Here is a 26,057-nt window from a genome sequence, read left to right as displayed (position 1 = left end):
GCAGAGGGTGAAGCATTTTGGAATTGCTTTTGCCATCGGTTTGAAAATACCAGAAAAGCGGCCGCTTTGTGGATCGGACGCTGGCTTGAGACCTGTTTCAGTAAAGATTGCTCCATCAGTCCACCCAGCCTTTCTTTTATCATCAAACTACACGCCGACACCTTTGAGGAAAACAGCCCAGAAACTACAGCAGCTAAAGTAGTTTAACACACAGTATGCAGCCTCACATGATGTATTCAGTGTGTTTGTATCAGTTCTGGTTTAATGTGTTATTTACATAACTGCACTGACTCCCTGTGTTTCAAAAGATAGACTTTAAAATCATATTACTTGTGTATAAAGCACTAAATGTTCTCAGGACTGAATACATTTGGTTTACTTTAAAAGCCACATGTATTAAATCAGATTATAACAGATGTTACAGTGCAGAGTGATGAACACGGTCTCTGGATATCTGCAGTGATCTGCACGAGGCTCTCCTCACTGTAATTTGGTTGTATTGATCAGCGGTAAAACAATCAGGGCTCATTATGTTGTTGTTGTTATTCTGAATGCGCCATCTTTGTTATCTGGCGTCCTCTGTTACCATGGTTACAAGCCTACACAGCAGGCTCCTCTGTGGGAGGGGCTTAGAAGGCAGAGAGGAAGAAGGACTGATCTGGGAGCTGCATCAATCAGATGTTCTGACCAAGTCCACATTGTTCTCAGAACTCCAGACTGCTGCTTTAAGAAGTCTAGAGGAACATTTAAATTCATATTTATAACAAATAAAATCTGTTTTAATCTTTCCTGAAGCTGGATGTGTCAAATCACACATCTTTAATATGACACGTTTACAGTCATCAAATCATCATCGATCGTTAGAAACAGACAGAGCTGCGTCTCCGTTTGTTCACCAGAACACTTCAGGAGATCTGAAATAACATGTTGGCAGTTAAAAACCTGTCGAATGAAAAGAAGAAGACACCTTTATCAATAACGATTTATTAAACGATTTCCATCCATCCACTGTCTGCAGCTGCTTTCTCCCTGTTATGGGGTTGCTGGAGCCAATCCCAGCTGCCTCTCTCATCACAGGGCTCACTGATGGTGGAGGCCGCCATGCAAGCTGCTAACTGCACATCAGGAGCAAGTCGGCGTTCAGCATCTTGCTCAAGGACACTTCGACATGCAGCTCAGCTCAGCCCAGACCTGGGATTTGAACCAGCAACCTTTCGATCACTAGCTGATTTATTAAATGATTTATTAAATGATCTAATGATAAATGCAGCATCAACATGTAAAACACAGGAAACAGCAGCTGTTTGGTTTTGTGATACATTTATTTAGTTTCTGTGAGTAACTACAGTCGTAGTGTTCTCGTACATCTGCAGTTCATCAAACTGATATATTTATAAAAATTAGAGAAATATAATCTACATACATCTAATACAAAACAACTCAGTCTGGGAGTGTGGGCTCGCGTTAACTGTGACAGAGTGCTGACGAGAAGATCTCAGAGGAGACGGATGCTCAAATGATAATATAATTATGAATCTGTGCATTAAATAAGTCTAAAAATAAAACATTCTGACAAACCAACAGAACACAAACCGGCCCAACTTTAAGGTTTCAGGTTTCGACATGAACACACACGCAAACACACTCCTGTGATTCTTTAACACAATTCTTTGGTTTTTCAGCCTTTTTTGTTTTAAAGCACAAACAAACAGCTGGAATGTGGAAAAAGAAGAAAAAAGATATAAAGTTTAAAGATTCAGCGTGAAGGAGTTAACACAGCGGAGACTTCAGCACACTGCAGTACAGAACGGCACCAGAAGCTGCTGTCAGAGGGATTTTAATGTTTAGAGATCCAATCAGAACCATACAACAAACTGAGGTCCGTTTGTGACATGACGTCCTGTTGACCCAGAACAATACAATCCTCAATTATCTTATTTACAAGACATGGATTTCTTGATTTACAGGTTAAATTTCATAAATAGAAGGTGAAATTATGGGAATGACAGAATCCTTGAGTCCAATCTGAAGGAGAGTCTGTAGAGTTATGAGTTCTGACTTTGGACTGTTTAGTTCTGTGGAATCATGTTTAACTGCTGACAAACGTCTGTTTGAGGTCCACAAGAAGAACAGCGACCGGTTCTGTCCCACAATGTGACAAATGTCTGGTGGAAGAAGTTTGAATCACTGTGACGTCATTAAACCGTCACCGTGTTGCTTTAAGGCGAACGACGGAAGGCCGAGCTGATTTCAGCTGGAAGGAGACGGGATAAAAAAACAACAATACAAACAAGACAAAAGAAAAAGTGCTCGAAGACGACAAACTGACTCAGCTCAGCACGGAGAGCAGCTGGGTACAAAACTGGTTCTGGTTTTATAATTCATCATCACACTGGTTCTGACTGAGCCGGTTATCCACAGAGCCGGGTCACACTGGTTCTGACTGAGCCGGTTATCCACAGAGCCGGGTCACACTGGTTCTGACTGAGCCGGTTATCCACAGAGCCGGGTCACACTGGCATCACAATGTAAACAACTGCTTCAACTGTAGCTGAGAATAACACGGTGAACGTAACATGCTAATCAGTGAAATGACTTCTATAGTTTGGGGGATGTTAGCTAACCATCGTCGGCTTGTTGTTGATGTTAGCCCACACCTTCATCTGATCCACTAATTAGCCGAGTTCAGAAACTAGTTTGAGGTCTTTCTTCTCAAACTGCGTTGTTGTTGATGTTTCAGGCCTTTTTAAACTTCTCCACACAGCCTGCTGGTGTATGCTAATGCTAGCTAGCTTCAGGGTTGCATGACTAGGCTGACACCTCACAGCCCTGATGTCTGCCACTAACTAGCTCATCTTAATTAAGTGTTGAGCTAACAAGCATAAGCATCGTTGTGTTTCTGACTGTAATGAGTTGATATTTGATGTTTCAGCTGTGTCACCTTCATTAAACCCATTTAAACCTTTTCAACAAGTTATTTATTCTCAGACAGTTTAAAAGCTCTTTCAAATCCCTCCTCACTGCCCTGACCGCTGCTGACAGTGAATGAACGATGTTTTAATTGATCTACTGATTCATTTTTAAGTAACTGACCTGATTTGATATGAAACATAAATTGTATCATGATGTTTCTGAACACTGGACTCTGCAGCCAGTTAGCTGACGTTGAAGAACAAACATGTTAGCTGTTGATGTGAGTTCTGATGAAGATGATACATGGAACCTTCACCCCTGCTGTCTTCAGCACACCGTTAGCTTCAGTGCTAACATGATGACAGAAAGCCACTCTACTGTTGCGTGACCGAACTCTGTGAATATGCATATGATGTGAATATGTCTGACCGCCACAGGGAGCAGGTCCGGTTAGTCATGATTCAGGTAAACAGAGCTGAAATCCCACAACCTCCAAATGCAACAACTACATCTCCCATGAGCCTCTGGTGAGAAGCTCTGGGAGCTGAGAGTTACTGATTAAACCTTCATTATGTATTTATTATAATGCCTTCACATGGCGCTGAAGTGTCTGGATTTATTCATATTATCCAATCGAATGTTGTTTTTTCAAATATTTCCTGTTTCAATTTACGTCTTCAGGACAGAGTTCTGTTGGAGGAAACCCACCAATGAATGGAGGCTAAGCTGAGAGGGGCGGGGCTTCTGTTCTCCACAGGTGTCAGGTGGGCGGGGTCTGTGATGAATAAATGATGGTGGAGTTATCACATGTTCATTACAAGCCCCGCCCACCTGCTCCTCCAGTCACAACAACAACCTGTCAAACGTGGGTTTGTTTCCTGCTCAGGTCTGAAGAGGAGCTCCTCCTCCTCCTCCTCCTGCGGGAGTCCACACCAACTCTGCTTTATTCCTCCTCCTCCTCCTCTTCCTCTTCCTCTCCAGCCATCACCTCCACCAGCAGCTCGGCGGTGCACGTCGCCTCCCCCAGACTGTTCACAGCCTTCACCGTGTACTTGGCGTCGTCGTCGCCCGACACCTGCAGGATCGACACATCGTCACCGCCATTAGAAAATGGCCGACATTAAAACCCGATGAACTTCAAACATTTGACTTATTTTACTCCACTGCATTTATTCAAGAAGTCCAGCATGTTCCTACGTTCATTAAAAACCTCAGGGAGTTTCTATCTGAACACTTTACTGTTACTGTGATCACTGCAGCAGTTGACCTCTGACCTCTGAAATGACCAGACTGCAGTTTCCTTCTTCGTCGTAGTCGATCTGAAAGTGTCGGGTCTCTTTGATCGGCTGCTCGTCTTTGTACCAAACCACCTCTGGGTCCGGGTAACCTGGAGACAAGCAGCTCGTTACTGATCAGACGTCACAAGTCCAAAGTCACATCATGACAGAACCATCGACTGAACAAGAACCCAACAGAACTGGACTTTATGTTACAACATGTAATGTAATGTTCTGATGGACTTCCTGTCTCTGGTACCTTCGATCTTGCAGTCGAAGCGGGCGGCGCTGCCCTCCACCACCTCCACGTCTTTGATGACAGAGCTGAATGTCGGCTTACATTCTGTCTTCTGCTCGAACTCCAAACACTCCAGGAACTGGTTGTCCTCTGACACACACAGACACACACACACACAATCATTTAAACACAGACAACACACAGCTGAATACTCCTCCTCCTCTCCTCCTGTCCTCCTGTCCTCCTGTCCTCCTCTCCTCCCTTCGTACCTTCAGTGGGCGAGCCCTTCTTGGCGCTGACTCCGGCCATCATGGCCATGGACGACAGTCTGCCGATGGCTCGAACAGCGTGACCCGTTTTCTACAACGGAAGAAGAAACAGTGACATCATCACTTTACTCTGCCTGTCTTTTCTTTTCTTTTCTGTTTTGTCATCATTTTGTTCTCAGCTTCCTGTCGTTCTGCTGTGTCCTGTTTGGTGTTTGTTGTTGTTTACCTGCCACTTCCTCCTCAGGATGTACTTCTTCATCCTCTCCTTGGAGAGCTTCTTGGTCTTCATGGTGTTGGTGTCCTGCTTCAGCCAGGTGTGTTCAAAACACTGAGCACAGGTGAGCCGAGCCCTGCACACACACACACACACACACACACACACACACACACACACACACACAGATATTGACATCTGTTCTGACTCCTTGTGGGTCGAGCTAACTGCTAACGTGCCAGGTTGCAGTGAACTAACAGACGCTGGTGTTTCATCGAGTCGTGCTGGTTCAGAAACCCTGACCCCTGATCTGATGTGATGTCAGAGGGAAGGATGTGATGTCAGAGATGTGTTTCTGAGTTGTCTGACACATAAAAGCCATGTGTGTTTTCTTACTTCATGTCTTTCTTCAGCAGGTTGGTGATGAAGTCTTTGGCTGTGTCAGAGATTTCATCAAACGCCTCGTCCTCAAAGTCCCAGGTGGCCGAGGTGACGTTGGACAGAGTCTCGTTGTCGTTGTCGCCCATGAAAGGAGACAAACCGCTCAGCCTAAAGACAGCAAACACATACTGAACCAGGCTGAACCAGGCTGAGCCAGAATGAACCAGGCTGAACCAGGCTGAACCAGGCTGAACCAGGCTGAACCAGACTGAACCAGGCTGAACCAGGCTGAACCAGACTGAGCCAGAATGAACCAGGCTGAACCAGGCTGAACCAGACTGAACCAGAATGAACCAGGCTGAACCAGACTGAGCCAGAATGAACCAGGCTGAACCAGGCTGAACCAGTCTCAGCCAGACTGAGCCAGGCTGAGCCAGGCTGGTCCAGGCTGAACCAGGCTGAGCCAGGCTGAACCAGGCTGAGCCAGGCTGGTCCAGGCTGAACCAGACTGAGCCAGGCTGAACCAGGCTGAACCAGACTGAACCAGAATGAACCAGGCTGAACCAGTCATGAGGCTACTTTAAGCTAGCATACCTGAGCTAGAATGAAGAGTGAAACCAAACAAAGTGAAGATGGAAAAATAAAAACAAAACAACAGTAAGCTAGGAGAAGCTGAGACAAAAAGTTAAACCAAATGGAAATTACAAATAAATAATGACATAAAGCTAGCTAGTTTAAGTGAAGCTAAGCTAAAAGAAGCTATACTACAAACTAAAGCAAACAGAGGTGACCAGTTGATGGTGACCTGACACCAGATCAGCTGATGAAGTGACGACAGACTCACAGGATGTAACAGATGACTCCGATGCTCCACATGTCGGTGGGGTAACTGATGGCTTCATAATTGATCACTTCTGGAGCCACAAACTCTGGAGTCCCAAACAAAACCTTCAGAGTTCCTGCACTTTCTGTCAAAAGAGTTGAAATGATTCATCAATCAATCGATCAGGTGATCAATAAAGAATACCTGTTAGGGCTTTAATAAACTTGTTAGCTAAAATGCTAACGGTGGTTACCTAGTCGCCGGGCGAGGCCGAAGTCGATGAGTTTGATCTTGCTGCCCGTCTTGTTGACACACATGATGTTCTCTGGTTTGAGGTCCAGGTGCACGATGCCCTGCTTGTGGATGAAGTTGACCCCGTCGATGATCTGCAGCATGTATTTGATCACCTCTCTCTCCGTCAGCTCAAAGTCCTCGTCGATGATCCGCTCGAAGAGCTCGCCACCCGAGATCCTACAGGTCAAACACACCGTGTCACCACGACAACTTGGATAGTCACAGGAAACGCAATCGCTTCGGCTGCCGGCGGACCACCACTGTAGTTACCATGGTGACGGCCAGCAGCGCCTTCAGACTGCAGAACTTAGTTTTTCCTTTTAAAGGTTTCATTACTGTGACAGGACCTCAGGTGAGGCCGACGGAACAGAGTCGTGTTCAGTGTTTGCAAACTAAACTACAGTCTGTTCTCTGCTCTCAGACAGAACCGTTATCTGACACCCTATCAAAATAAGAGTCTGAATGTAAACAACTTCCTTCCTGTTTTCCATCAGTGTGGATGTTTTTCCAGATTTCATCACATTGGCAGATATTTTACAGTTCGTCCTCTGTCTCAGCTCAGTAAACTGAAACTCTGAGGCTGTGAGCTGCTGTTCATCTCCTCACACCAAGAGGTGATCACAAAACAAAAGCACAAAGAGTTCTGCTACTGTGTGCGTGTGGTGCCATCTGTCCATCACTGCCTTCAGCTCTAAAATTAGCAGACAGGAAATAGCTGATCTCAGATTCCTCTCATAGTTGGCCAGAAAGTGATTTTCCAAGCACAAACATTTGTCTCTGTTTCCACATCGACGTGCTCAGAGACGAGCCGCTGCGGCTTCATACTTCACAATAAAAACACTAATATTCTTCACACAGACTTTCCACATCATCACTTTGTAGACTGAGCTCCATCCATCCAGGCCGCAGCTGCAGGATCAGTTCTTAGTTCCACCTCCAAGCACTGATGACAGTGAAACTACAAGCTGTGGTTTTATTGAGGGTTAAAGAATTAGCTTCATCATGTTGATCAGTGAGCTTCTAGCTGCTGGCTGTTTCCTCTTGTTTCTAGGCTTCATGCTAAGCTAAGCTAAGCTAACCAGCTGCTAGTTGTAACCGACTTCATATTCACCTGCTGGACATCACAAGATAATATGATAGAATTGTTGAATCCCCCCAAACAAACAGGGGCTGCACATCACCAGAGTAACTGCTAACTGCTACTAGCTGCTGTTAGCTAGTAAGCTCAGTTAGCTGTACAGCTAGTGGTCATATTAGCTGATTCTGTATGGACCAGGAGGCCGGAGCTCCGTCTGACCAATCACCTCTTGAGGTACAGAGCGGATAGGGGCTAGCTGGTTAGCATGCTAATGTCACAGAAAAGAGAATAGGATTTCACTAAATGCTTTTACTGACAGCTACCAAGCTAGCTAGATCTGACAGGGTCCACCAACTGTGAGTCATCCCCACGTCAACACACCTCTCCAGCTGGCTCATTGAGACAGCGGATGAATTTTTCTGCGACATTTCCTGGTGTGAGCAGGACTTCAGTGCTGGAGATTCACATGATATGACCCGTGGTAGTGACATCCAGCCAATAAGTCAGCAGACACTTGGAAGGAGCCTCGTCAGCGTCAGTGCTCAGGGAACATTGTGATTTTAATCATATGAATGCAGGAGGTAACGGATGAAGAAGGACACGTTACGTACATCTCGAGGACCATGACGATGTCAGACTTGCCCTCGAAGGCGTCGATACACTGGACCAGTTTGGGGTGATGGAGGCTGTTCATGATGCCGATCTCCTGCCGCACGTTCTCCTTCTCCTTTGCTGAGTACGCCTTGATGAACTTCCCTGCCCAAACCTTCTTCGTCGCCTTCTCCACCAGTTTGAAGACCTGACCGAACTTCCCCCTGTCACACAAACACAAAGCAGGTTTTAAAATCCTCCAAGTGTAGAAACAGAAGGGATCAGAAACTAAATCCACCTGGGAACAGTTTCCTAAACACTACAAGATGATAACACAGAGTAATGACTTCAAATATTACCAATAAAAAACTGCAGATTCTCTGATGTCTCTCTCTCTTTCTCTGAAGTGTGTTAACTTTCATTTGATTCTGTCCTTTACATGTTATTCCTCATGTATTGAAAGAATGACTGTCCCAGCTAACAGCTAACAGCTGTGTTTACATACACTGCTACACTGCTGGACCAGATATTCAGTTACCGCCTCTGGAGGGCAGCGTAGCTTTGACTCATCACAAGCTGCATCTTCACGAACTCAACCTGTCTAAACAGACAAAGCAGAGGTGCATTGTGGGTGAGTGTGGGCAGAGCCTTACGTTCCCAGTCTCTCCTCCACGTCGTACAGCTCCTTCACCTTCACGTCTGTTCTGATGGTCACGTCTCTATAGTCCGGCTCCTTCTCAGAGTCTGAGGCACAGAGGTCAGAGGTCAGAGGTCAGAGGACGGATGGTTGATGTCAGGATGTCAGATTGTGTCGTTTGTTTTGTTATTGCATGTTATTTCATAGTGTGTTGCTAACACTAGCAAGCTAACATCAGGGCAGCAGTCTGATGCAAAAGACGACACATAATCAATACAAACATTCAGAAATCACTGATTCACAATCAGAACTATGTTTCAAAGAACAGACATATTCTGCATCTTTCTACGATCTGTAGATGTTTTATCTAAAAACTGATTTGTTGACATAAAGAAGTTAAGATGACTTTAAGTTGTGTGTTCATGTTGTGTTTACTGTCTTGCTGTTGTGTGTCTCTCAGGTGTGTTAATGTGTGCGGTGGTTAGTCGGTAAACAGGAGGTGTGAGCGTCGTACCGTCGTCCTCTTCCTCGCCCTCCTCCAGGTTGTCTGTCGGACGAACAGACGCAGCAGAGTTAGTTCAGTTAGTCAGTTTAGTTCAGTCACATCTCATGTTAACGTCACAACATTCTCTGCAGCCGAGTCGACTCGGTGCTGCGTCGGGTCTGAACGGACTCAGCAGGGAGTGAAGAGTTTTGCTCACCGTCGTCCACGAGTCCGACAGTCACGGGTTCAGATTCAGCACTCGGCTCTCCGACTCCGTAGATGTTCTCTGCCCGAACACGAAACTTATACTGACGCTCTGGAAGAAGGTTCTGAAGCGGACAAACACTTTGTTTAAAGCTCAACTGTTCACTTGAACAGTCAGGATGAGATCATGTTGCTTTGGGCCTGGCTGCTGACTCACCTGGACGTTGTAGGAGGTGCTGTTGCAGGACACCAGGTGTTTCCACTGCGTCTCCACTGAGTCCCAGATCTCCAGGTTGTAGGACTGCACGGCGCTGCCGCCGTCGTAGGTGGGCCCGTACCATGACAGAGTCAGACTGGCCCGCCGGATGTCTGAGGCTGCAGGAACCTTCGCCGGGGGGTCGGGTTTATCTGAGGGGGGGTTAAAGGTCATCCAGGTGAACTAAGAACACTTAAGCGTTAGAACCTGCAGGTTCATCTCCTGAGGGCAGATTATACAACACAGACAAACTTCTGTTTCTTCATGATTTTACCATCAAAGGTTAAATGAACAGTTCTTCACCAACTCGCCTCACATGAACACACAACAGTGTCTCCTCAACAGCTGGAGGTGCTGGAGACCTCAGAGACCCCCGACTGATCTGAGACCAGGCTGAAGTCTTCACTGCAGCTGCTGAGCTGACAGTGTTAGCACGTGAATAACGTCTCAGATCAGCAGTCATGTGTTCTCTGCTGCTGGCTGTACCAGACATCTGATCGTCTACATCAGGTCTCAGCTCCTTCAGCTGTTCAGCAGCTCTGTTCAGGAGATTATGACTGAATTTGACTTTTTGGGCGAACGGCTCCTTTAATACTGACGCGTGTGTGTTAACACACTGTTTATAACTTCACAACAGAGTGTGTCCATAAAAGGCGTGCGTCTGCAGCCGGTCTGATCTCGGCCTGCTGACACCTCCTCAGTGTGGGACTGTGGCTCCAGATGTGACAGATGTTTCCTACCGACGATGGTGAGGTTGAGGGCGGCCTGTCGGAGGCCGTAGCTGTTCCTCAGCTCGATGGTGTAGCAGCCGCAGTGTTCCTGCTGCCCGCTGGAGATGGTCAGTTTACTGCTGCTGTCACAGCTCTCGATGGAGATATCAGACGAACCCTCCTGGATCTGATCACACAGATCAGTGATGCAGCTCAGGTTAGACATCAGGTAATCTGTGTGTGTGTGTGTGTGTGTGTGTGTGTGTGTGTGTGTGTGTGTGTGCGTGCGTGCGTGTGTGTGTGTGTGTGCGTGTGTGTGTGTGTGTGTGTGTGTGTGTGTGTGTGTGTGTGCATGTGTGTGTGTGTGTGTGTGTCTCTCACTGGTTTCCTGAACTTCAGCCAGGTGCAGCTGATGGGCGGAGCTCCAGAGAACTTGCAGAGGATCTCCACCTTCTCACCCGCCAGGATCTTCATGTCCTCGGGGAACTGAAGGATCTGAGGAGGCAGCGCTGTGCACACACATCAGAATCAATAATCAATAAGTACTAGTTAATGTGACGACTCCACTGAGAAGTCCATGAACAGGTGTGTGTGTCACCTTGTTTGGGAGGAGTCTTGGTGGTCGGTTTCTTTATTCTGGCTTCACCTGAAACACAAAAACCCAGAATTAAACCTGTGACATCACTCTTACAGGATGCTGTGATGTCCAGTTGTCACCACGGCAACAAGGGATGACAGGCCGCCATGTTGGACATTCTGACATATTTCTGAGTCTCAGGAGACAAACCTCAAACTGTCAATCATTTAAAATTGTTTACTGTTGATAATAAAGTGATCACTAATCACTGATCATCTGAACGCCAGAGACGATCAATAACTCCCTCCATGATCATTGAGTTGGACGTTTTCCACTTGGAAGAACAAAGACATAAACAACAAAACATCAGATCAGGAGGAAACAAAGAAATGAACCAAAAGTCAGTGATTTCATCAGAGCGCCATCAAAACGAATAATTATTATATTCTGACACAAACACACGACCAGTGTTGCAACAGTTACATTGAAAAAGTAATGTGGTTACTGATTACTCCTTTAAAAAGTAACTTAGTTACTTTTTTTTTTTTACTTTTTACTTTTTTTGTCAGCGTGGCCTTCAGATTTCTCTCCATCTCTACAGCACGGCTCTGATCGCAGTGGGATCGTCGTTATTATGGCCAGTCAACCGTGTTTACGTGCAGCATGAGACTCATTCTGAAAACTGGAACTTTACTAAACTAGAATATGAAGCTGATTAAAAGGAAGAATATATTATATATGCATATAAATATTATTGTATGATATTGAGAGCCATCAAAGGAAAAGTTGCCCTGGATATTGTAAAAGTAGTAAAGAGACGTTGAACAGTTTGTGTTCTGACCCTCTTGGTTCTGTACGACTGGACTCCAGCAGCTCAGATTCTTATTCTTTAATAATTCAGATAAAAACTGAATGTCAGTAACACAGTAATGACTATTAATAAGTGTTAATGAGCGACGGGCTGCTCCCTGAAAGATGGACTCGTTAACACTCATACGGAACATTATGTTCCTGAAACATCAGACGAGACGAGAGACTTCTCGTCACCTGAACGCATCCTGAAGTCACGGAGAGAAGAGAAAACAAACGTTCATGACGGCTGTTCTCAGAGCAGCCGAGGACGTGGACAGGATGTGCGTCCTCATCCTCACGCTCACAAGAAGAAGAAGAAGAATGTCAGTGTCTCTGACGACCATATATGGTCGTTCTAAAAATAGCTGCTCAGGATGCAGGAAACTGTTCCTGGATTTGTTTATTCTGACCGCAGAAGAAGAAACTGAACAAGCAGGAGGGAAGTAACTGAGTACATTTACTCAAGTAGAGTGTACTCCACTACATCCATCTAATGTACGAATTCTGAACACTGTGAAATCACTGATATTTGACAACAGGGGAAAAACAAAATATGTTAACAGATCAATATCCGAAGGAGGCGGAGCTACAACACACAAACACACAGCTGTGATCAGTGCTGATCAATACGTCTGACATCATGACATCACTCTGTGACATCATGACATCACTCTGTGACATCATGACATCACTCTGCGACGTTAATGTTACGCAACCAAACGTCTTCATGTGCAACTGAACAAACCACGACTGATTGTATTCACTGGACCAACAACAAACCAAGAACCATAGCACCATCAGAACCAGCTGCCATCAGAACCAGCTGCCATCAGAACCAGCTGAACTGTGCAGCTCTGACTGCAGCTCAACACATGAGGAGATCATTCCTCCACCTTCACGGGTCAGTCACATCGTTCTGTCGCCATGAAAGCTCTTTGTGCCAGAGGGACAGGCTGTGTTTGTCTGTCCTGGAGGTTCAGGAGGACGAGGAGCTTCTTAAAAGGAGCTGCTTCGCTGGAGACGCTCCGAGTTTTAATCTGTGGTGTGAAGCAAAACAACGTCTGAGAAGACGGAGCCATAGAGTCAGCAAACCAGACCTTAAATGGAAGTGCTGGAGACGAGCCACGAAGAGCTCTCAACCGTTTTATACCAGAACATCCTCCCTCCCTCCCTCCTCCTCTCCTCACCTCCCTCCCCCTCCTCCTCTCCTCTCCCTCCTCCTCTCCTCACCTCCCTCCCCCTCCTCCTCTCCTCCCTCCTCCTCTCCTCTCCCCCCTCCCTCCTCCTCACCTCCCTCCCTCCCTCCTCCCCCTCCTCCCCTCCTCCCCTCCCTCCCTCCCTCCCTCCTCCCCCTCCTCTCCTCCCCTCCTCCCTCTCCTCCCTCCCTCCCTCTCCTCACCTCCCTCCCCCTCCTCCTCTCCTCTCCCCCCTCCCTCCCCTCCTCCTCTCCTCACCTCCCTCCCCCCTCCTCCTCTCCTCTCCCCCCTCCCTCCCTCCCTCCTCCCCCTCCTCTCCTCACCTCCCTCCCCCCTCCTCCTCTCCTCTCCCCCCTCCCTCCCTCCCTCCCTCCTCCCCCTCCTCTCCTCCCCTCCTCCCCTCCTCCCTCCTCCTCTCTTCTCCCTCCTTCCTCCTCAGATCTGTTGGTTAAAGTTCAGAGAAGCCTGAAATGTTTCTGTGTAATTTGAAAAATAACTCACTGATTTATTTTGGTCTGATGTTGTGATCTGTTGACTTGTTGGAGAACGTTTCAGTCAATCTTGTTCTCTGTTGGTGTTTCAGATTTATATCTGTCGCCACAAAAAGCTGAAACAGACGGTCACTTTTATGGTAGCCCCAAAATGTTAGCCTAGCTTAGCACAAAGACTGGAAGGAGGAGGAAACTGCTAGGCAGTGTAGCAACTAGAGCTGCACGATATTGGAAAAAACTGACATTGCGATTTTTTTTTTAACCCTGCGATATATATTGCGATGTGAAAAAATACAGGAATTGCTGCTATCCTGTGGACAGTTAACCTGAACTGATCTTACCTGTTTTTGTCGTACTGAGCTGTGTGGTACAACGCAAATGGTCAAACTAATTAGTTGTGTTACTTCTGGTTGTGGCAACAGATGAAGGCTCTGTCAACACAGAACACGTGTTTAATATCATCCCTCTTGTAGCTGAAATAATTCCAGATAACTGACGTTGCTTTTCTTCCTTTCAGCGATTTTCTCTTGTTGTTGCTCATTTTTTAATGTTGTTACGAGCAACTCAGTCCATGTGCAGGGCGTGGTCTGCTTCAGCACACTGAGTAACAACTAATGTAATAGGTGGATCGCTGCATGCAGAGTCTGCATGCACAGTGTGTGTCAGGTACCCTTGAAATTAGAAGAGTTCATTTGCCTCCTACATCGCAGGCTCTGTGATGTGACTACTGGACACGTACATCGGAAAGGCGATGCCCAAACGATATAGTGCAGCTCTAGTAGCAACACACAGTTAACACAGACCACAAAATGTTTTTTTGGTAAAAGATAACTACAAAAGATATTCTAGCTTTTTGTAATTACCTGGTGTTATTCTGGGCTGATTTTAGCTTAGCCTAACATAAAGACTGGAAGCAGGGGGAGCTGTTCGCCTAGCTCCATCTAAAGAAAAAATAAATTCATGATGCTAAGGCTACAGAATGCTCTGTGATGGTGGAGGGACCGTCGGACATGCAAAACAAATTACATTATTTTAACAGCTGAGGGAAGTTATGCTAACAGCTAACTGACACTAACATCTGGCTATCCAAAACTTTTAATTAAACCCTGAATATTTAGCAAATGGTTTGATCTCTGCGTCGCCCCAGAATATCAATCAGCTCCGTCAGCAGGCAGAACATCCATCTTCAAACACCTCCAGCTGCTCCAGAGAGGCAAACCAGTCCCCACCACACACACACACACACACACACACACACACACACACACACACACACACACACACACACACTCAACCAAAGACTCATTTCTCTTCTTGTTTAAACATTTTGACTGGCCTGAAGAAGTAAAACTATTAATCTTATTCATAATAAAAGGGCACAAATAGATGAGTTGTGTGTTTATATCTGAGGTTCAGACTGGCTGTTTGACACCAGCATCCAGCAGACGACGTCCTGCTGTTCAGTTAAAGTCTCCAGCAGCATCCTGACCAGATTACAGTTAACCAAACTCCGCCCACCCACTGAAATATCTCAAAACTAAACTCTTCTACAAAGAAACTGTTCATTCTGTTGCAGCAGATTTAACTCATGAAGAAAAACTAAACTAAAAACTAAAACTAAGTTAAGTTTTTATTGTTGCCTGTTAGATGGACTCGCAAACATTAGACAAAATTCTGACACTTTCCAGGGAGGGACGTTTTTTTCCCAGGATGGCGAAGCTACGACCAGTCCAAATTCAAGCTCCAGGTTCTGAAGACAGTTTTCATCGTGGTCAAACACTTTTCCTCTGAAGCTGATGTTGTGAAAGAAGCGTCTGTAAAATAGTCGATACATTTTTTGAGCATCATCATCATTCAGTCTAATAAGATTCAGAAAGTCCAGAAGAGCTGCACGATTAGCTGCGTGCTAAACAGGAAGTTAGAAGGGTGCTAAACAGGAAGTTAGCTGGGTGCTAAACAGGAAGTTAGCCAGTGCTAAACAGGAAGTTAGATGGGTGCTAAACAGGAAGTTAGCTGGGTGCTAAACAGGAAGTTAGCCAGTGCTAAACAGGAAGTTAGATGGGTGCTAATAATGAAGTTAGCTGAGTGCTAAACAGGAAATTAGCTGGGTGCTAAACAGGAAGTTAGCCAGTGCTAAACGGTCAGTGGAAGTCTTTCGTGCTCACGCTCTCTGAGCTGCTCAACACTGAAGAGTGTTTTTATCAACAGAAAGTGGAACTTCAAAGTGTCACTGAGCAGCTTTCAAAAGGAATGAACGACGCTCCGCCTCCAACAGGTGCCAAAGTTTAATACAATGTCATTGAAGAAGCTCAGAAAAGACCGCACAATAACAAAACACTGCAGTGTTCGCCTCCGGCAAGAAACCACCATCAATAAGCCACAAATACTGCTCAGAACAGGAGGGTGTTGCAGGAGAGTGGTGTGCTCTCTTTTCAGTAGAAATCCAGCAAAGCCAGTGGAGGTTTGAAATGAAATGTGGATTGTGTCGTATTGATCATAAAGACAGAACCAGTGGTCAACCATCCGGAGTGTTCTGATCTAAATCATCAAAATTCCCAGAATGCCTTGCTCTCTACACCTCCTCTTCACTGCACGTCCAACAGACTCCACGTTTCCAAACCAAACACTGTACAACAGGACAAACTGTGTGTTTCCAACCCTCTGATTCAAACCTCCATGATGACCTCCTGATGATCCGTCTCTCTGCTAGAGATCTGAGTCTTCATGTGGGGCTCTGAACCTCCTGATCAGGTTTCAGGCTTCAGAGACTCGATGGTACGATCACAACCAGGACACTGGTGTGCATGTCAGACACACACACGCACACACACAGGAAGGATTAGGAGCCGGATCATAAAGATAAGAGCAGATTTTCCACAGAGCTGAGGACAGACTGACTCCATGCTGTCTGTAAACTGTTAAACTGTCACTGATGGTAGAAAAACATGAAACAGATCAAACAGGAAGTTCAGCTGCAGACAGAACGTTCCAGATTCTGTCCAGCAGGACACACATGATGCGCATGGAGCTAATCAATAAAACCAGAGATCACAGCAGAGTGTGGAGGTGTTCCAGCTGCTACATGCTCAACTGGTCGTTTGCTTGAGTGGACTTACTGTCAAATACTTCCAACAAGGTTTTATCAGGACAAAAGTCCCAAAGTACGACTCCTCTTGTGACCCAAGACTGCAGAGCAACCAATCAGAAGACAGCAGGAAATGACACAGGGTATACTGGCTGATCCTGACGCTGCAGAGAAGTTCAATATCACGATTTATGATGGATTTTTTACATGGAGGCTCAACAACTCATGATTGTTTGGTCACTGCGCTGGGCAGCTGAATCTAGCAGCTCATCTGCCTGATCGGGAGAAAAAGAATGATGAAGTCAGAACCACCTGAGGGGTCCACACCTGCAGGACTAGCGCTCACAGTGGTCAAACTGTGTAATCACATCATCTCTGACGCTAACATTTCACCCACAGGAAGCTGAAGTTTGTTGGCTTCAAAGTGTCATTAAGCAGCTTTCAAATGAATGAACGGGGCTCCGCCTCCAACAGGTGTCCAGGTTTACACAACGTCACTGGTCCAGGACTGATCTACTTGCAGGTTTATGAGCTTGAATGCTGAGGTTGGTTAGCGTTGAAAGGAAGTGGATTAAACATGACCGCTAACTTCAGCTGGATAACACAATAATTTGTGCAGGTAAAAATTCACTTCAGACACGAAGCGCTGGTGACATCATCAACCTGAGACAAGTGAAGTGAGGACGTCTCCTCAGTCACAGACCAACACGACACCTGAGGACGCCCACAGCAGAGTGAGGCTCAGACACTGATACTCACAGGGAGACTCATCATCAGATGACACATGACTCACGTGACATCACACATCATCACGTGACATCACGTGACATCACCACCACATTAGCTTGGATTTTTGTTTCCACAGACCGACGATGAAGCTGTGAGGCTGATGGAAAAATGTTTATGGTCTTTTTTTTTTTTTTTTTTTGGGGGGGGGGGGGGCAGCGGGGCTGATGGGAATCGTGGAGAACAGAGCAGCGTTATTGAGGAGGGAATAATAATCTGACAGTGATGGTTCCAATGATACACACAGATGCTTTAAAATAGAAGCCTGTGTGTGTGTGTGTGTGTGTGTGTGTGTGTGTGTGGGAACCAGTGATCCCGGCCTGCAGCTCCTTATTGGGACAAAAGGAAGGAGGCTGCTGCATATTTTGGAAACTCACTCTCGGAGGTCGGAGTCGCCTTCTTAGACTTCTTGTCAGCTGGAGAGTTTTCAGTCGGGTCTGCAGGAGGGCGAGAGACACCGAGACAGACAGAGAGGGAGAGAGAGAGAGGAGTTTATAATGTCTTTATACTGTACACATCAACCGCTGAAGTTTAGTTTGGAACAAACTGATGAGTCAAGTGTTTTTTAAACAGCAAATTTAAATCTGAGCTGATCAAAAATCAGGAACCTTTACAGAACTGTGACAACATGTGACGTTTGTGTCTGAGGTTATTGTTTCCAATAAAGGTCACAGACATTCAGAAACACATCATTATGTAATTTAACAAATACTAAGCAGCGGCTGTAAAGGTGACGCTCTGAAGGATCGACGGTCACAAGAGTTCGAACATTTAACTACGTGAACAAACAAATCGAACTTTACAAACCATCTGACTGAGGCCCTGTCCACACCAGACCGGGTTACAGCCGAGGTTCTGTTAAATAAAATTCTGCGTCCACACAAGTGGTGTAATAACAATAACCAGAATAACTCTGTACACATGCAACTGTAAAATCTGCCACCAAGTGATGCAATATATATGTGACACATATGCCACAACAATAGGTGGGAATGTAAAGTAAAACGGGGAGGGGAAGTGCAGCAAATACCAAAACACAAACAACAATGGCGACTCGCAAGGATGCATCATCTGTTTGCTAGCGAGAGGAGCAGTCTCCTTCGCTGCTCATCCAGGTGCCGTCGTTGTTGCATTAGGTTGAGCACCTGGACATGACAGCTGAACACAGCTGACAGCAAGTCAGTAAACAACAACTTTGTCACGTCCATATTAGCCGAGTTATCAAGTGAAGCTAGTTAACAACCTCTAACCACCTTCTAACTGTCGTTACTCTCTGTGTTTACTCTGAAGTAAGCAATGGAAATATTCATGGTTGTCATATCCACACACAACGCTGAAACCCAAATCGGCTGAAAACCTCACCCTGGACTCCGGTTTCAAAAGACCGGTTCAGTGTTCTAAAAGCACAGTTGCATGTGGACAGAACAGTAAAACTGGGAACAAAACTTCACGGTTGTAAAATTAACCAGGCTGTGTGGACAGATCCTGTGACTGCTCACAGATCACATGATCCAGCAGCTGGTACCAGTCTGATCCATCTTACACTCTGCTCATCACATGACCCAGTGCTGGTATTAAAACGCTGGACTGGACTCGGTTCTGGTTATTAGCAGAAACTCAATAGTATAGAACGGTGAAATGTTGTTTATTAACTGTGTCTGTCAACAGTTCAACATGTATTGATTCACTTTTTACATAACCTCAGCTGGAAGCTACATGTTTCTGAGACTTCTGATAATTACTGTTTGTGCTGATATATTCTAATTACAGGAAACTCCAGTTAGATGGAGACTCCTGAGGAATCCTGGGAAATGAGGAGGGGGAGGAGGAAAACAGTTGAACTGTCAACATGTCGTGACTGCAGATTAAAACCGCAGATGTTTGAATGGAGTCTGGTGGCGTTCTGTCTTCAGCAGGATGAAGGTGATAACTGGTGTAACTGTTTATAAGTTTTACATGTTATTTACCATCGTCTGGAAACAGAACAACCTACAAAACTCACATCATCTCTTCAAACAACATCACAGAAAACAAATGAGGATCTCACCGTCGACCAGCACCGTGCAGCAGCACTCCGCCCTGCCTGCCGCTGCCTCCGCTCGGCACTTATACTGTCCTTCATCCTCCGGCAGCGCTTTGTCTATGGTCAGAGAGCACAGGCCGCCTGCAACACAACACAATATAACACAACACATTATAACACAACAGAACACAGGCCGCCTGCAACACAACACAATATAACACAACACATTATAACACAACAGAACACAGGCCGCCTGCAACACAACACAATATAATACAACACATTATAACACAACAGAACACAGGCCGCCTGCAACACAACACAATATAACACAACACATTATAACACAACAGAACACAGGCCGCCTGCAACACAACACACAACACATTATAACACATTATACGATCTCAGATGTAGCAGGTACAAGAGAGTCGCAGCTTCAGTGAGCTGCTGACATTGATGATCAACTACTGCTAATGACACAAGACCACCCGACTGTATCAGAGTGGAAGTACTTAGTTACTTTAGACAACCAACCAATAAATCATGTTAACATGAATGTTTATCTTCACTTCAGCTGTCTGAGGTCGTCTCAGCGACCTCTGACCTTTAACATGTGAGTCACACACACAGTGCTGGATCAGGGGCTGTCCTGCACACTGAAATAACAGGAGGGAGATCACACACACACACACACACACACACACACACACACACACACACACACACACACACAGGGAATCCTCTGGCAGTGTCCTCGTCTGTTCATAAACACAACACACACACACAGAGACATGTACAGATTTAGCAGCAGGTCATTAGCACACACGACATCACTGCATGTGTTCCTACTGTTGTGAGGACATGAGACTGTTAAAGGAACAATACGTTTAATGTTACATCAACATACTCCCCACAAAATGAGACGTTCGTGTTTTCAGTGTGATTTAACAGGAGATATCAGCTTATAAACTCTGTTTGCATTGTTTGATTTGAGCTTATCCAGCAGGCTAATGCCAGTGTTAGCATCTACAACAGGCTAACATCAGTGTTAGCATCTACAACAGGCTAACATCAGTGTTAGCATCTACAACAGGCTAACATCAGTGTTAGCATCTACAACAGGCTAACATCAGTGTTAGCATCTACAACAGGCTAACATCAGTGTTAGCATCTACAACAGGCTAACATCAGTGTTAGCATCTACAACAGGCTAACGCCAGTGTTAGCATCTACAACAGGCTAACGCCAGTGTTAGCATCTACAACAGGTTAACGCCAGTGTTAGCATCTACAACAGGCTAACGCCAGTGTTAGCATCTACAACAGGTTAACGCCAGTGTTAGCATCTACAACAGGCTAACGTCAGCGTTAGCATCTACAACTGCTAACGTCAGTGTTAGCATTTAGAACAGGCTAACAGCTGGTTAGCTTACACTCTAGCCTCTAAATGAAACTTCTCCAACATTTTATTTGTTCCACCTGGAGAAGAAAAAGGTATTTAAAATGCATCAATTATTACAGTATGAATGATGACAGGTCACTATAGAGCAGAAACGTCAGATGTGCTGGACGTATGTTCGTAGTCTTTCTGTTTAACGTTCTGACCAACAGTTTTATTAAACTTTGTTTCTTTGGCTCCTGAAGTTGAAGTTTTTAAATGTAAGTAATCTAAAGATATTTAGTTTACTGTGATATTTTCAAGAAACAAACCCCATTATTGAAATAGTTGCTGATTAACTTCCTGTCAATCAACTCAGTGATTCAGCTCTGAAATAACTGACTGACACATGATCAATAACATGATCGATGTGAGGAACAGTGAACATGTTACCTGGCATGTACACCAGCTTTGAGAGACACGTCATGAAATAACTCTAATCTGAAACAGGTTTTGATTCAGAGAACAGTGACAGTTACAATGTTCTGACAGTACTGATCCTTTTTTAAATCTTTAAAATAATGAATGAGGTCTGGTGCTGCGTCCTCTTTCTCTCTCTTCATTGTTTTATATTTATAAATCAGAACTATTCTTCCAGAGAGTCGTCGTTGTGACAGACAGATTTATCTGAGCAGCAGAGGAGGAGATATCCTGGCTACATTTCCCACAATGCACTGGGACTGTGTTTCATTAGAACCTGTTTGATTGGTTTACAGCCATGTCTTCACACCTCTGGGTGGCACACACACGGCCTGAGGGAGATTTGTAGTCTGATGATGTCTGACACCACTGTGATGTCACAGTGATGTCACACCATAGCTGTTTTTCACAGGCTGAAGTTGACACGGACCAGGAAACAGATCTGCATGCAGATTATCAGTCGAGCTGAAGATTCCCAACTGTTGACTGAAACACTACAATGTTTCATCTGTTTACAGCTTCATTATATTGTGTTACTGAGCCCTGAACAGATGAACTAGACATCTGAAGACAGGGCTGCAACAATCTGTTGATTCTTTTCTCCATCTGATTATCATTTGTTTTATAAAAATGTAGACATAATTTAAAAAAATGTCCAACCCCGTCTGTCAGAGTCTGAAGAGGACGTCACAAGAGATTCAGATTAATATGACCTGAGAGCGTCTGCACCCAAACATACATCATGTTGACTATTAAAATAGTTACAGGCGATACTGTGGATCTCTTATCCACGACTCATCGCTGCAGCTCCACTTGAAGAACATCATCTGCGACAGAAGTCACGATTGTCAACACTGCAGATGAAATGATTAATCAAATAATCAATAAAAAAAGTTGACTTAAAAAACTGACATAGTGTCTCTTTAATAGACGGCAAAAATGAAAAAGAAACTAAATCTGAGACGTTTCTTTGAGAAAGAGTCCGCTGGTCCTCACAAGTAGAACAAGACAAGACTGTGTGTGTGTGTGTGTGTGTGTGTGTGTGTGTGTGTGTGTGTGTGTGTGTGTGTGTGTGTGTGTCCTATGTAAAGTGATCTGTTCCCATGTTAAATACCAACAACAGTCTGTCGCTGTCACACATCACATCCTGTCTCTCTCTCCTATTGTTCCAGATCTGCCTTCTATTAATAGAGTCTGAATCCTCGGAGCTCAACTGTTGGTTCAACACGAAGCGTTTCACAACTCTGTTTAAACTCTAGACCAGATCCTAAACTTCACAATGTGAAATTGTGTAGATAAAGACCTGAGCAGGTGTTGGCCTGTGACTGGTGTGTGTCTGTGTGTGACCTCTGACCTTCGTTTGCGAGGACGATGAACTTGGATGGTTTGATGGTCTTCCCGTCCAGCGTCCAGACGACGGTGACACCTGCCATGTCAGCGGAGGCCAGGCGACACTGCAGCCGCAGCCGCTGCCCATCCAGCACCGTCACATCGCTCAGCTTCTCCACAAACTCCGGCCCCTTCCCTCCTCCACCGCTCTTCTTCTCGTTATTCCCTCCATCCACGCAGTTGTTCACTGCCGTCTTGCCGTTCTCTTCGGGGCTTGGCTTGTTCTTGTTGGCGAGGACAGAGCGGAAGTCGTTGGCGTTCTTTCCAGGCGACTCTGCAGGTTTGTTGTTGCCAGCGGCGCCTTTCTTACCCAACACGGAGCGGAAGTCGACCTGCTGCGAGGAGTTCCCCTTGTTCTCCTCCGTCTTGGCTTTGACGCCCTTGAGGTTGGCCTTAAAATCCATCTGATGGTGGTGGACGGGCTTGGCGGCGTTGGCAGCGAGGCCGGCCTCTCTCTGCTCCTCTTCCTGGTTGTGTTTGGTGTTTAAAGCTCGGCGTCCCAGAAGGGAGCGGAAGTCGAGCTGCTGCGCCTCCCTCTGTCGCAGCTCCTCTTCGCCGCGCTCCCTGGTGTCCACACGGTGCTTGAGGAGACCTCGAGGAGCCGCTGAGTCCTGGTCGCCCTCCTTCTTCTTCTCCTCCCGGTGCAGGTGCAGGAGTCCCCGGTTCTCCTTCTGCTCCTGGTTGGCCTCCTGCCACTGCCGACCGACACCAACACTGCTGCTGCTTCTCTGCTCTGCGCCTCCTCCTCCTCCTCTGGCACCTCCTCCCAGCGCCGCGGTCCCACCAGCTGCTCCTCCTCCTCCTCTTCCTCCTGCTGCAGGGCTGGATGAACAAGCAGAGAGACAGATGGAGAGAAAGAGGAGAGAGAGAGGGGGAGAGAATAAACAGAGCTGGGTTAAAGCCCCTTCCAACAAGAGGCTCCGCCCCCTTCAGAGGGGTGAGGGGGCGAGAGAGGGAGGAAGAGGACCTCGACTCTAAATGTTCACGTTACATCACAAGTGACTCCACGGCCCTAATATGGACATACACCCAGAACAGCACACACACACACGCACGCACGCACGCACACACACACACACACACACACACACACACACACACACACACACACACACACACACACACACACACACACACACACACACACACACACACACACACACACACACACTCCCAGTCGTCCCAGTTACTTCACATTCTTTATTGGCTTGTTTTTGTTATTTCACTGGTTTTGTTTCATAGTATTTTCACACTCAAAACCTTTGCAAACTTTCAACAAAACTCTTCATCACTTTGTCACGTCCACCATCCTCGTCTCTCACACACACACACACACACACACACACACACACACACACACACACACAGATGAGAGTGTAAACAGTGTGTCCAGCTGGGAGAGAGAGAGGAAATACTGGCTCTGATTGGTTTGGTTGATATGGACGGATTACAGAAGCTTTAGGGGAATCTCTGGATATAGGACGGACACACACACACACACACACGCGCACACACACACACACACACACAGGTGGATGGAGTGATGGACTACAAGAATAGATGAAGCAATGTGAGCATTATCAGATCGTAAGATGGATGAAGAAATATCCTGATGATCGTTTAATGATGAAACTATTCTAACAGAAATCTTTCCTGTGTCATCAGATCATTATTATATATTTACAACATGTAGAACCTGCTGGAAAGCAACAGAAAGCCTGTTCAGGGTTCAGTGTCTACAGGTGTGTTAGCTCTGCTAGCTAACATGACACACAGCTACACACAGCACAGGTATCGCTGGCGATGCTAACACATTACACACGTCCGTTCAGGATCAAAATAATCTTTGCATTAGAATCAAGATGAGCATGAAAATGTGCAGCAAAAGCAGTTTGAGCTCAAAATCATGACGTCAGTTTTACCTGTTCTCCTCTTCTGCTTGTCCTCCTTGTCCTCTCGTCCGGTCTGTGTCTCCATCAGTGACAGACAGGCAGGCCACGGCGCTGCACTCCCCAACATTGTTCCTGACACACAGACAGGCAGAGAGTCACTGCCCTGCTCAACAGCACTTCAACAGGAGGTCACATTCCACATGTGCACTCTAACACCTGTCTAACACCTGTTACCCTTCTTCTACAGGCCTTCGACTAGCCTCAGCTAACTACACATCTTCAGCTAGCATCCTTTGTCTAACGTCTGAAAACCAGTCGCTGGTCGGGTGCAGATCAGTCGGTCAAACACCGAGTTTGACGCAGTATTTATTTTCTAGAAGTTCTTTATTGCCACTCAGCGGAGCACAGACGACGTCTCTCCTCAGCCTTTATGGTGAGAAGAAACTACACCTCCAACGCCTCCACCTGCATCTCATCAGACACACTGCTACACACTTCAGCCACTGTTGTGTCGTCCGTCACCAGGTCCAAACACTTCATCTTCACACTTCATCCACCGGAGGACTCCTTACCCAGAATCCTTTATGTTTATCACACCACACACAACACATGAACACATGCACTCACACCCTTCAGCTAGTTCATTAATATCACAGTGTGATTTCAACAGTCTGTAGTTCCTGTCTCGCTGTCTTCCTTACAGATTACAGTCAGTTTCCTTCAAGAACTGTATCTGACACCCTCCCCAGCACTTGACTACCCTCCTCTCCATCGCAGTAATCTGCCTTGTGGTCCTCACCGTGTCCTCCCTGGCCCCCTTGTGAGCCTCGTGGTCTCTCGTATATTTACTGGCCTGAACTTGCTGCTTCTGACTCTGATGCTGTCGGTGCTCCACCACGGCAGCGTGGCGCTGACCTCGTACGTCTCTTGGATAAAGCTTCTGCTGAATCATGAAATCTAAACGTAACTTGTCTGTACGTCTGTATGCACAGACTGTGTCGTCCCTCCAGCGACCCTTATATGGCCTTCTTTAGGAGCAGGCATGATTTACAGGCTCTCCATCACTACTGGGAACGTATGAACCTTTACGCCTCCTGAACAATACTAAATGAAATGAACAAGTAAAACACTGGGATGAGCGTGATGGAGGAGCGCAGGATGTAAAGGGTGGCTGGATAGATTAGGGTGGGGGAGGGGTGGTGTTTCCTCTTTTTGAGTTTAATCCTCTCTTCATCTACATACTGTACATCACTGAGGATTATTCTGCAGAACATCTGCTTCTTTTTGTTTTGGTCAGTTTGTGTTGACAACAGCCACAAACACACAGTGCCGTGGCTCACCTCAGGGTGATCAGGTAGTCTCCTGTGTGATGCTTCTTCACTCTCCTGATGGAGAAGAAGAGACGGAGAGGCGGGAGTTAGTTTTCGGTCCAGTATCTCTGGGAGTTAGAGCTGTCTGCACATGTGAATGTTTGACCTGATCAGCAGGGAGATGACGTCCTCTTTCTGCAGCAGTTCATAGTCTGCTCCAGAGGTCA

General features: G+C 46.0%; 1 protein-coding gene across 4 annotated transcripts in view; it reads right to left on the bottom strand.

Moving 5' to 3' along the window:
• Nucleotides 1-1,301: 1,301 nt before the first annotated feature.
• Nucleotides 1,302-26,057, bottom strand: part of mylka (myosin, light chain kinase a) — a 45,793-nt gene continuing 21,037 nt past the window's right edge. For all 4 annotated transcript variants that reach the window (XM_037109234.1, XM_037109235.1, XM_037109236.1 and 1 more), the window contains 22 exons: nucleotides 25,997-26,057; nucleotides 25,861-25,905; nucleotides 24,551-24,652; nucleotides 22,594-23,450; nucleotides 19,404-19,520; nucleotides 17,734-17,793; nucleotides 10,968-11,015; nucleotides 10,751-10,878; nucleotides 10,400-10,556; nucleotides 9,621-9,811; nucleotides 9,417-9,528; nucleotides 9,230-9,262; nucleotides 8,732-8,822; nucleotides 8,099-8,302; nucleotides 6,369-6,586; nucleotides 6,137-6,260; nucleotides 5,308-5,460; nucleotides 4,924-5,047; nucleotides 4,698-4,788; nucleotides 4,450-4,578; nucleotides 4,188-4,300; nucleotides 1,302-3,988 (listed from right to left, as the gene is read on the bottom strand). The exon at nucleotides 25,997-26,057 is cut by the window's right edge and continues 147 nt beyond it. In XM_037109234.1, coding sequence (XP_036965129.1) covers nucleotides 3,857-3,988; nucleotides 4,188-4,300; nucleotides 4,450-4,578; nucleotides 4,698-4,788; nucleotides 4,924-5,047; nucleotides 5,308-5,460; nucleotides 6,137-6,260; nucleotides 6,369-6,586; nucleotides 8,099-8,302; nucleotides 8,732-8,822; nucleotides 9,230-9,262; nucleotides 9,417-9,528; nucleotides 9,621-9,811; nucleotides 10,400-10,556; nucleotides 10,751-10,878; nucleotides 10,968-11,015; nucleotides 17,734-17,793; nucleotides 19,404-19,520; nucleotides 22,594-23,450; nucleotides 24,551-24,652; nucleotides 25,861-25,905; nucleotides 25,997-26,057 — 3,290 coding nt within the window. In that variant the 3' untranslated portion in view covers nucleotides 1,302-3,856. The remainder of the gene's footprint in view (nucleotides 3,989-4,187; nucleotides 4,301-4,449; nucleotides 4,579-4,697; nucleotides 4,789-4,923; nucleotides 5,048-5,307; nucleotides 5,461-6,136; nucleotides 6,261-6,368; nucleotides 6,587-8,098; nucleotides 8,303-8,731; nucleotides 8,823-9,229; nucleotides 9,263-9,416; nucleotides 9,529-9,620; nucleotides 9,812-10,399; nucleotides 10,557-10,750; nucleotides 10,879-10,967; nucleotides 11,016-17,733; nucleotides 17,794-19,403; nucleotides 19,521-22,593; nucleotides 23,451-24,550; nucleotides 24,653-25,860; nucleotides 25,906-25,996) is intronic.

Source organism: Acanthopagrus latus, chromosome 9 (assembly GCF_904848185.1).
Source record: "Acanthopagrus latus isolate v.2019 chromosome 9, fAcaLat1.1, whole genome shotgun sequence".
NCBI lineage: Eukaryota > Metazoa > Chordata > Actinopteri > Spariformes > Sparidae > Acanthopagrus > Acanthopagrus latus.
Note: the sequence above shows the minus strand (reverse complement) of the source record. Positions and strands in the feature narration are given on the sequence as shown.